The following is a 12,554-nucleotide window of genomic DNA, read 5'->3' as shown; positions in this document are numbered from 1 at the left end:
AAGCCCCTACCTCGCGTCAAGGCGAACCACAAAACAACATGGAGGCATACACAAGCGGTACACAACATGATGAAGAGGAGAAAGAAGTACATCGTGATGATCCACCTCAACCTTCCTCACCACCACCTCAAGGAGATGACACTATCAACGACAACGAAGAAAAGATGGTGAGGAAGCTCCACCATCAAACAAGAAAAAGCTGTCACGAGTTCGAGCAAGAGTGGACAAGGATCATCCGCAGAATCAAATCTTCGGTGACATACAAACCGGGAGAATCACTCGCTCTAAAACTCGTTTAGCTAACTTTTGTGAGCATTACTCATTTCTCTCTAGCATTGAGCCTATGAAGGTTGAAGAAGCACTTCAAGACCTGGAATGGGCGGATGCGATGAACGAAGAGCTACACAACTTCGAGATGAATGAAGTTTGGACACTCGTGGAAAAGCCCAAGGACGAGCACAACATCATTGGTACAAAATGGGTGTTTAAGAACAAGCAAGATGAAGATGGTCAAGTTGTACGCAACAAGGCACGTCTCGTAGCCCAAGGATATATGCAAGTCGAAGGTATGGACTACGATGAGATCTAAAAGCCCCCATTGCTAGACTTGAAGCCATTCGCATTCTTCTCGCTTATGCCAATCACCGTGATTTTACTCTTTACCAAATGGATATCAAAAGTGCTTTTTTAAACGGTGAAATTGAGGAGGAAGTTTATGTCAAACAACCTCCCGGCTTTGTGAACCCTAAAAAACCTAATCATGATTACAAACTTCGTAAAGCTCTATATGGTCTTAAACAAGCACCTCGAGCTTGGTACAAATGTCTAACGAAGTTTCTCATTGAAAAGGGTTTTGAGATTGGTAAAATTGATGCAACCTTATTCACTAGAAGAGTTAATGGTGAACTATTTGTGTGCCAAATATATGTGGATGATATTATCTTTGGTTCTACTAACCCACATTTTAGTGAGAAATTTGGAAGGTTGATGTTAGAAAAGTATGAGATGTCCATGATGTGTGAGCTGAAATTCTTCCTTGGTTTGCAAATCAAACAAATGAGAGAAGGTACATTTATCTCTCAAACCAAGTACACCAAGAACTTGATCAAGAAGTTCAACATGCAAGAATGCAAAGGTATGAGAACTCTCATGCCTACTAGTGGACATGTTGACAAACCAGATGATCAAAAGGTTTATCGATAAATGATCGGTTCATTGCTATATCTATGTTCCTCCCGTCCCGATATCATGTTGAGTGTTTGCATGTATGCCCAATATCAAACGGCACCTAAAGAATGTCATCTAAAGGCTGTGAAAAGAATAGTGAGATACTTGATACATACACCAAACTTTGGCATATGGTATCCCAAGGGATCTACTTTTAATCTTGTTGGCTATTCCAACTCGGACTATGCCGGAGACAAGGTTGATAGAAAATCCACCTTGTATACATGTCAATTTCTTGGGAGATCTCTTGTGTCTTGGTCATTCAAGAAACAAAACTTGGTATCTTTATCTACTGCCGAAGCAAAATACATTGCCGCCGGATCATGATATGCGCAATTACTATGGATGACGCAAACTCTGAAGGATTATGGCATCCATGTGAGACATGTTCCATTACTATGTGACAATGAAAGTGCTATCAAAATTGCCTATAATCCCGTACAACATTCTTAAACTAAGCATATTCAAGTGCGACATCATTTCATTCGTGATCATGTTGGTAAAGGAGATATTAATCTCAAGCATGTTCGTACCAACAAACAATTGGATATATCTTCACCAAACCACTTGATGAAAAGGTGTTTTGTCATTTGAGGAGTGAGTTGAACATCATTGATGCTTCAAACTTGAGCTAGACTCACTCGGATGCATGTAAGGGCATGAGCTTACTTGATTATTCCATGATGCTAATGATACGACGCTATCTTATATCTTCGAAAACTATGCTCCCTTGTACTGCATCTAACCTTTTGTAAATACTCGAAAGAACTACACTTCACAAGATTGCAATCAACTCACATCGAAAGCAATCTTGTCATGGCCAAGTATCAACAACCCTGTCTTCGGAGATGAAGGAAGAAGACAACAAAATCATATCCTTGACACCTATATGATGATTATGTTCACTCTTGTCATTTGGATATATTATGTTCTTCCTTGCATGACTAACCAATGTAGGTGAAAAGTGAACCAAAACGACAAGGATAGCTCCCAACTCAAGATGACCTTCATCAACCTTGAGCATCCACAACAAGTTCACCTACATGCCACGTCATCAACATCATTCGAAGGTATGTACTCATATCCTTGATAAAGCTTTACACCAAGTCATGAGGTAAAGCAACTCAAGTGATATAAAGACATCAAAATGCTTAATCGAAAAATGCCAACCCCATTTTGCGCTTAACGATGAGTATGACCTATGATCAAGCATTCTTGCTTGACTCGTCAAATCAATATACTCTAATATAGGTGACCTAGTCACCGCCCAACATCTAGATGAAGATTCTCGTATGGTTCATAGTTTTCTTGCATGATTTCTTGGAACCATCCAATTCTCATCTATATGTATGTATATATTTCAAAAAAAAGAACTTTTCCCACAAATTGTTCTCAATTTTTCCGTTTTCTTTTTTTTTTTTACGTTTGGAAATTTTCCTTTTCAAAGTTTTTGGATATTTTCTGTCTATTTGAGTTGAGAAGTTGAAATTTTAATTGCAACTCGGTGTCTCCGATCTGGAAAACTTGGTCTAACCGAAATCTCCCAGAGGCCTACTATCATTCTCGGTTCTACCGAACCATATTGCCTCGGTGGCTCCGAATTTTATCACTGCCTATGGTCTGTGTATTTCAAGGAACCCTTATCCATACTCAAGGGGGAGAAAAATTCAAGGAACCCTTATCAAAGAAAGAAGAATCCAAGATCCCTTACTCTCAATGAGCCCTTACCCTCTGACCTTTTTGAAAATTAATGCCAAAGAAGGAGATATATCAAAGCTTCTATATGCTTAACCAAAAGGGCAGATCTACCAAAGGGAAGATCTACCATAGGGAGAGATATATCAAACCTTGCACATGCAGGTGGACAGATACCATTAAGGGGGAGAAATACAGGAAGTTTTATTTAACTTTTCTTGCCTACCTTGGATTGAACTTGTCTCACCCTGCCTACTCCCAATATCTACATGCTATGATTCAGGGGGAGAAGAAACCTTTCATATTCATACTTAGGGGAGTAAGTTCTAAATATCTTTGGAGACATATCTATCATCAAATCATATTTCTCATATGTTTTCCATATCTTGGTACTTTTGGAGCTCTGCGCATCTTTATAATAGAATACTCTTGTGTTATCTAACATTTGTTTTCCCAAGTGTACTCCTACTTCTAAGATGCTCAAGAACCTCAAGGTAAGTATATGCATCATATCCTTGTCCAAATTGATCTCTTGTCTCTTGCACATATTGTTTGCAAGGGTGAGTCTTGAACATGGAAATCTTTCATTCACATATGTTTGATTCACATGACTGGTCTTGTCCCTTCTACTATGTGTGTGCTCTTGCAGTCCAAAGCAAACATCTCTTAAAAGGGATTGCACACGTTTAGGGGAAGCTTGCATTAGTCATATATCTTTCAAAGCTGTCATCTACCTAGTATATTTATTTGAAGCTTTGATTGTATGTTGTCATCAATTACCAAAAAGGAGGAGATTGAAAGAACATATCAAAGACAACATACATTGTCTATTGGACTAACACTTCTACCTAGTATATTTCAGGTATGGTCCACAGAGAGTATTGGCTAAAGGATTGTGAGGAGAAACCCCTTCATGCAAGGAAAGGAATAGGATTGGCCAAGCTTCAAGCAAGAGGACTGTACATTTTATATTTGTGAGAAATCACTTTTGAGTCCATAGGAAAACCAGTAATATTAAAAGGGGTGAGGTATTTATGATGAATTGGTTGCTCGAGTGCTTAAAGATAGCCACCAAAAATACTCAGCATTTCTCTCACAATATCTCTGTCCAAAGCCTACACATCAAAATCGGTGCCACAAGAATTCCATTTCGGCCCTACCGATTTTTTTGTGACAGAACCTTTGCCAAACCCTAATCTCTCAGTACCACCAACCTTCATATCGGTGCCACCGAATGTCAATGACCAACTTTCTAGTCTATCAATTTCAAGAATCGGAAATTCCAAATTTTGAAATCGGTCTCACCGAGAATTGAAACAGCCCTAGGTCGCCAAATTGGCACCACTGAGATTTATATAACGGTCTCACCGAGAATTAGTACAACTCGGTACCACCGAGATTCATTTCGGTGTCACCGACTTGGGCAATAATGTTGTAACGGTTGGATTTTGGTAGATGCCTATATATACCCCTCCACCACTTCTCATTCGGAGAGGAAGCACTCAAAACACACATACACTTGTCAGATTCATTTTTTTGAGAGAAAGCCACCTACTTATATGTTGAGATCAAGAGATTCCAATCCATCCATTAGAAACTTGATCTCTAGCCTCCCCAAGTTGCTTTCCACCAAATCAATTTCTCCTAACCATGCCAAATCTATGAGAGAGTGATTGAGTGTTGAGGAGACTATCTTTTGAAGCACAAGAGCAGGGAGTTGATCGTTCTACCGCATTTATTGCCTTTTGGAGGGTGGTGCCTCCTAGATTGGTTAGGTGTCGCTTGGGAGCCTCCTACTTCGTGTTGTGGAGTTGGACCAAGAAGTTTGTACAGGCAAGGAGATCGTCTACTTCGTGAAGATCTACCCCGAGTGAGGCTAGTCCTTCGTGGACGGAAGCCATGATGGAATAGACAAGGTCGTTTCTTCGTGGACCCCTTATGGGTGGAGCCCTGTTGGACGTACGATAACACCACCAATCGGAACCACGCCAAAAATAACCGTGTCCATCTTTGCGTTTGATCTTCCTAAACTCTACTCCTTACTTACATGTGCAATGTCTTTACTTTCCGCTGTCATATATGTTGACTAGCATGTGTAGGGTGCACTAGACTTGTTAGAATTGCTAAAATCTGCCAACCACTAAAATTGGAAAAAAGCTAGGATTAAATTTGTGCAAGTAGTCTATTCACCACCCCCCCTTCTAGACATCCCTTCTTGTGATCCAACAGCCATCCACCTCGATACACAACCAACCCGGATGGGAGCACCGCCTGCCTTTAGCTACTCCTCTTGCTCTGCCGTCCACCTTGGTACACAACCGATCTAGGTGGGAGCACCGTCTGCCTGACACAGTATGCCGTCAGTCACAATCGGTCCTTCACTCGAACCACCACTTGGTGGTGTTATTAGTTGCTGCGGCTGCTACTCGCTTCACGTGCCAGAATATCGCCCTCAATTGGTTGTTGCGGCATTGAATCAGCACCACCACAACTACCACGACGCTCCCCCTTGACCTTTCAAGGTAGATTGAGTATGGTCAAGACTTCCAAATAATCCACAAGATCAGTTTTCTCACCATAAAATGGTTTGGATTCCTGAAGGTGGCATCCATGCTCGCAAAGGTCCTTCGTTCAGGACACCCACATTTGTAGCCGCACTGCCCAAAAGAATGTCCAATGAAGATACACTTGACGGCCCATGGATGCAATTTGCCCACAGAGAGCACGTGATTATGTGATTCCTGACAAAGAAGACACAACCAAACAGCTTCACAGGAACCACAAAATCATTCTTTTCCCCTGAGTAACTTGGAAAGGTGATTTCTGATAGAGTATATATAATATAGCCATGTACCCCTTCGTATTTATCCCATTGTATAAGGGGTTTCCTGCATATAGTCAACACCTGTAGATGTATATATATCGGCCTATGGCCTCATGGGAATACAAGTTGCATATTCCTAACATGGTATTAGAGCCTAGGTTCTTTTTTTGCACGCGCAACTCGTGCTCTTCCCGATCCAATCTTCTACACAGCCGCAGCTGTCTCTTCTTCCCGAGTTCTGCTCGATCCCGTGCCCGAGTCCCGCTGGAACTCGAGGCCTCAATCTCAGGCTCTCGTCATAAGGAGAGCAACCCGATCCCGTCGCCACAACCCCGCTAGATCTCGTCGCCGCAATCCCGCCGGATTTCGTCGCCCTGTTCGCAGCCACCAGCTCCTCGTCCGCGCCCTCGCCGGATCTCGTCCGCTCCAACGGCCGTCCACGCCGTCCACGCCGGCAGCCGTTCTGGATCTCGTGGTCTCCTGGTCAACCCCTGCCGGTTCTGGTTTCGCCAGATATCGTAGTCTCCTGGTCAAGCTGGATCTCGTGGTCTCCTATCGCTAGATCCCGTGACTCTCTGTTGATCCCGTGCTGCAGCTGATCCCGTGACTCTCTGTTGGCTGCTCGTGCTGCAGCTGATCCCGTGACTGTTGATCCCTGCTGTAGCTGATCCCGTAACTCTGTTGGCTGCTCGTGCTGCAGCTGATCCCGTGAATCTCTGAGGCTTGTTGACTAAAAAAAATGTCTGCTGCTGGACACCACTTTCGCCTCCATTGTATGCCTACAGGAAACAAAAATGGGGTTGATCTGCTCTGAGTTTGATGATTATACGTATCTCCCATCACGGACCCGATGTTCTCCACAAACGCCCTTACAGCCAAGGTAGCGACATCCTCCGGCACGCCCTGGTGGCTTTCTGTGGTATACGGCCCTCAGGAAGATGCCGACAAGACCGCCTTCCTGCAGGAGCTTCGTGACATACGCACAGACTGCCCAAGGCCTTGGATGTTATGCGGGGACTTCAACCTGACATTGCACGATGAAGATAAGAGCTGCAGAAACTTGCACCGCCGCATGATGGGCAGATTTTGCCGCGTCGTCAACGACCTCGCTCTGAAGGAAATATATCTCAACAGTCAACGATTCACGTGGTCGAACGAACAGTCACCATCAATCCTGGTGCACCTAGACCGCGTGCTCTGCACCTCGGACTGGGAGGATGCGCATGGAAGCTGTCACCTGCGCTCCCTCGCCTCCGTCGTGTCAGATCACTGCCCCCTCCTCCTCGACTGCTCGCCCACGCACGCGGCACACCGGCGCTTCCACTTCGAGGATTATTGGCTCAGGTTGGATGGGTTTCACGACACGGTGGCTGCCGCTTGGGGCTCGGTGCATGACACAGACCCCTTCCGTCGGCTAACCCCTTCCGTCGGCTAATGCTACGGCTCCAAGCCACGGCCCGCAAATTGACGAGCTGGAGCAGCAAATCCAAATGGAACATCCGGGACAAGATGGCCATCTCCAGGGAGCTGATTTCATGCTTTGACAAGGCCCAGGAGGACCGCGTGCTCTCCCCTGCTGAAGGTTGGCTGCGCAAGCAACTTAAGATCACCTATCTTGGGCTCGCTTCCTTGGAGCGCACCATTGTGAGGCAATGCGCAAGAATCGCTTCCCTTAAAGACGGTGACGCCAAGCTTCCCTTAAAGACGGTGACGCCAACACAACGTTCTTCCACCGGCAATGATCTTTTCGCCGGCAAAAGAACCACATATTCAGCCTCACGTGATCGCAGACCAGGAGGGGATGGCACACGCAGCCTTCTCACACTTCAACAAGCTGCTCGACTCCCACGCCCTCCGCGACCACTCGATGGACTTGTCGCAGCTCATTGTACCATGCGACCTGACTGGCCTCGACACACCATTCAGCCACGAGGAGATTTGGGACGCTGTCAAACGCCTCCCAGACCGAAAAGCACCCAGACCCGACGGGTTTACAGCTGAGTTCTTGCGGGCATGCTGGGACATAGTACGGCAGGATTTTCTGGATGCCTTCCAGCAGCTCTTCCACGGCTTCATCAAACTAAATCAGGCCCTCCTGACCCTGCTTCCGAAGCGCGCCGACGCCTGCCAGCTTCGCGACTACCGCCCGATCTGCCTCATACACATTGTGGCAAAGATTTTCGCGAAAGTGATCTCACAGCGTCTTGCCCCAAGACTTGGAGAATTGGCAAGCCGCAACCAGAATGCATTCATCCCAGGGCGGAGTCTCCATGACAACTTCGTCCTCGTCAGGCAATCGATGAAGCAGCTACACCAGCTCACGGCCCCGCGGGTCATGCTTAAACTGGACCCAACGCGGGCTTTCGACTCCCTATCCTGGCCCTTCTTGTTTGAAGTGATCCGCCAATACGGTTTTGGGCCTCGATTTCGGGAGTGGATCGCGATCTTACTCACCAACTCGAGCACCAGGATCATGCTCAATGGAGAGCCAGGGCCGCCTATATGGCACCAATGCGGGCTACGCCAAGGGGACCCCGTGTCACCGCAACTCTTCGTGCTTGTTGTGGACATCCTTGGCCGCCTCATCCACCACGCCCATGATTGTGGCATCCTACGACAGCTGCACCCACGACGGAACATCCCGGCTATCTCACTATACACCGACGACGTCATGCTATTCTGCCATGCCACATCGTACGACATGGAGGCCATCAAGGGCATCCTCGCCCTGTTAGGCAACGCCAGCGTCCTACTAGTCAACTATGCAAAGAGCTCGGCCACCATCATGCATGGAGATCCTGACGCGACCACGATGATCACCCAAATGGGATGCACGGTGGTAGAGCTCCCCATCACCTACCTGGGCATTCCATTAACGTTCAGACGCCCCATGGCCGCTCAGCTCCAGCCACTTGGCGACTCGGTGGCTGCGAGGCTGCCGACATGGAAGGCATGGCTCATGAACAAGGTCGGAAGACTCGCATTGGTCAAATTGGTACTCAACGCTATCCCGGTTCACCAAATGCTGGCATTTGCCACCCCCCCCCCCCCCCCAAAGATAACTCTCAAGCAACTAGAGAAGATCTATAGAGGCTTTCTGTCGACCGGCCGCGTCGTGGCCCTGTTTTGGGGCGACCGCTGGCTACATGGACAGTCTGTGCGCGAATTTGCACCGGTGTTATACAAATGCATACCCAAACGGCGCTTCAAAACGAGAACACCGGCGGAGGGGCTCGCCGTCAACTCATGGACGCGCGACATCCAAGGAGTCATCGAGATGCACGACATTGGACAATATCTGCAACTTTGGCAGGCCATGCAACACATCGCCCTCACGCACGAACCAGACCGAATGATATGGGGATGGACAGTAAGCGGCACATACTCGGCACAATCATGCTACGCCGCGACATTCCACGGCTCCACGTGTTGCCCCTCATGGAAACTGAGGTGGAAGAGTTGGGCGCCGCCTTGCGTCAGCTTCTTCAACTGGTTGGCAGGCAAGGATCGATGTTGGACGACAGAGACGACGGAGCGGCTTGCTCGACGCGGCCTCCCACACCACACCCGATGCCTATTGTGCGACCAAGCCCCGGAGACTATGCAGCACCTACTGTTGGTATGCCCGTTTGCCCGGCAAACATGGCACGACATCCTGGCCTGGACACGCATACGAGCACAACCCCCCACCAGCAAGCAAACCTACACTCATAGACTGGTGGTAGAGGGCTAAGGAACAGATACCCTCGGCGCTGCGCAAAGGCCTGCAATCAATCGCCATGCTCGTCCCGTGGATGATTTGGAAACACCGGAACGAATGCGCCTTCGACGATGCGCGACCCTCAGTAGACACATTAGTGGATAAGATCGGAGATGAGGCCAAGTGTTGGGCACTCGCTGGGGCACAAGGACTACGGGTTGTCCTGCCCACATCCTGGGATGTACACTGACCGGGCGCATGACCCATGTATAACCAGCCTCTTAGGAGAATTGTAGTTTCCATCTTTTCAATGAAATGAATCAAAAAAAAAGTATAAACAATAAAACTTATCGCAGAAACACAGTTACATGTCATGTAATGTATCAGCTTACCTGACGCAACATTTTTCTGTGGCTAAGACCATACATTTCAGGAGGTTCCCCATAACCAGTTTGATGATTTGCTGGAGGGTCAGTTTCACTTGCCGCATCAAAAGAATTCAATGTATCTTGGTAGCCGTAATGCAGGAGATATGAACGAACAATCCTGCCACAAATGCATGGCACATACACATAAGATGCGTCAGCCTAGAAATGATTTTAAATATTAAGAAAGGAATGATCTATGCAGCACAATGTTTAAACAGTTTAGTGGAAACTAAGCTCGAAATAAGGTTGGATGGGAAGACAGCAAGGTACGAAGTAGATTGTATCAAATGGTAAACCTCAAGAACAACAAAACAGCAACACCAAAAGAAGTCAACAGTGCATGCCATTTAGTGCCTGTGAAATGGCTAAATCATATCCATGTTGACCTTAATTCTGGATCCACATCTAAGATCGTGTGATGCAACACTAAACATAATGGGCTGTCATTTAGTATATGGAGGCATACCAATGACTGATATCTGGTTGCAAGTACAATTTGTCGCTAATAGATTGTTGCGTCATTTTCTGCTCGAAAATGTAACCCTGCCAAACAGAGTGAATTGCATCAAACACAAAAGAATCTTTAGTGTATACACCAGGTGAATCTTTGTGTAGTGTTTATCTACCACAAACACATCATTAGTTTGCAACTATATGTAGTGTTAGAAAAAAATCAACCGATTTTTTATTAACGGTGTATGTGATTATTATTATTCCTTTCAGAGTACATAAAAATCGTTGCACCTAAAGATGCAGCGAATTCGGCAAACTGGGATGGATAACTCATAATACAGTGAAACATGTTCCATGGATGCTGCAAAATACTGTTGGTGTACAGTTAGGCCATGGAAAGAGGAATTGCAAATGAGATAGGAAAAATCAGGACAATTTTAAGTAGCAGCAATATCTTGCCTCACCTCAATGTCAAAACAGAACTGTTCTTTTCCAAAGTTTACTGTCAACCTGGTTTGCAAGAAAATATATCAAATAATCAGATCTGACAAAAAATAAAGCAATCACAGCAAGTATATGTAGCAATGAAACACAAGTAATAGCTTCTGTTAGGTGGTTGATAAATAGATGAAGACAGGATCGATAGAAATAAGCAATGGTAAATGAATATATATTACCCATCCCCACTCTTTAATGGTGTGTCTGATTAAACCTTGAACTACAAAATAGGTATTAAGCCTCCTGATGTTTTAGAACTGGAGCAAACAACAGCCTTGTGTGTTTTGTAAAGGCAGTTTTTCCAGCTTAGAATGTAGCGTGCCAAAGAGGTTAGCTTTGATATAGTGCGCTCTGCGTGTCCTTTCTCACTGCAAACTTTGAGGACCTGCCACTACAGCGCCTGATGACAGACAGCACCACAGGCTGCTCCTGCTGTGGTCATGGCGCTGGATGTCCTCCTCCACTGACACCCTACCCCTCTGCACTGATGCAGGGGACGGGTTGGCAACCTCGCCCTCCAGATAAGGAGAGGGACCAGAGGGTTGAGATAACTTTTACCTGGTGAAGATTTTTCTTTTGTACACCATGATATCCGTCACATTGGTAAAACCACCTCAGGGACTATTTGCAGTTTAACAATATCAAGGGGCATAATACCGGTTTTGCAGTCTATCAAAGCTCGTACGGTATTATAGACTTTTGTCTTGGTACTAACTAAAAAGTCCCCAATTCAGTAGCACTTATTAGCTCCTAAACCAATCATAAATTTAACCCCTGAGAAAATACTTACTAATGTTATATTCAGAATGTAAAAAACTAAAATTCAATCAATTAATATTTGCATATAAGTTATACTCCCTCCGTCCCAAAATAACTGTCTTAACTTTATACTAGAGCTAGTACAAAATTGTACTAAGCTTAAGACACTTATTTTGGGACGGAGGGAGTATATAAGAATTAAACAAAGAGTCATTACCAAGTGTTACTATTAAAGTATATGATTTAGAAGTACAAAGAAAAATCATCTTCAATTTGAAGCTGCTATGAATCAAAGAAATAAAATAAATGAGTGAATTGTGCTTTACGTAGGTCTGTCAAGTAAAGATACAGAAAAAACTGCGTTCGGCAAATATTCAAATTAACTTGAATACCAACTCAGATGTCTTCATTGCTAAATAAGCATAGGGGTTATTTCATTTAATTTCTTGGTCAGAGTTCTTGTGATTTGTCCACTTGGCCTGTAAGTACTAATTACTACAATCCTTCCTATAAAATGTGTCTTAACTAATGAAGAAACACAAAAGCTGATGGTTCTATAAAAGGAGCCTAGTCAACAATTGCCAAGACCAAAGATGTGGAATGGTCCAAAAGATGTCCAGTTGTCTGGTCTCTTTATTATAATCATGAGAGAGTTAACACGGGTGGCTTCAAATAAATTCCTATAGCAATATTTATTCAGTAAATCAGGACGGGGAAGGCTTAACATAAATGTAAGGGAGAATTCGCTTCAATAAGTACCCATGTTTTTGCAACTAAGGTTGAAATATTTGGGCAAATTTTAGTTTCTATTTAGCATGTATACGAGATAGAGTTGGGGTAGTGCCCATTGAAGAGAAGCTTGTCCAACATCGTCTGAGATGGTTTGGGCATATTTAGCGCAGGCCTCCAGAAGCTCCAGTGCATTGCGGACGGCTAAAGCATGCTGATAATGTCCAGAGAGGCCGGGGGA

At 45.1% G+C, this 12,554-nt stretch overlaps 1 protein-coding gene across 1 annotated transcript in view; it reads right to left on the bottom strand.

The window, feature by feature from the left end:
- The window catches only part of LOC123401163 (ran-binding protein M homolog), a 32,417-nt gene that overhangs the window by 17,895 nt on the left and 1,968 nt on the right, over nt 1-12,554 (bottom strand). The window contains exons 5-7 of the mRNA XM_045094893.1: nt 10,792-10,837; nt 10,341-10,417; nt 9,839-9,992 (exon numbers count right to left, since the gene is read on the bottom strand). Of these exons, the coding sequence (XP_044950828.1) occupies nt 9,839-9,992; nt 10,341-10,417; nt 10,792-10,837 (277 nt within the window). The remainder of the gene's footprint in view (nt 1-9,838; nt 9,993-10,340; nt 10,418-10,791; nt 10,838-12,554) is intronic.

This window comes from Hordeum vulgare, chromosome 6H (genome assembly GCF_904849725.1).
Source record: "Hordeum vulgare subsp. vulgare chromosome 6H, MorexV3_pseudomolecules_assembly, whole genome shotgun sequence".
NCBI classification, from domain to species: domain Eukaryota; kingdom Viridiplantae; phylum Streptophyta; class Magnoliopsida; order Poales; family Poaceae; genus Hordeum; species Hordeum vulgare.
The sequence above is the reverse complement of the archived record's forward strand: the minus strand, read 5'-3'. Positions and strand labels throughout refer to the sequence as shown.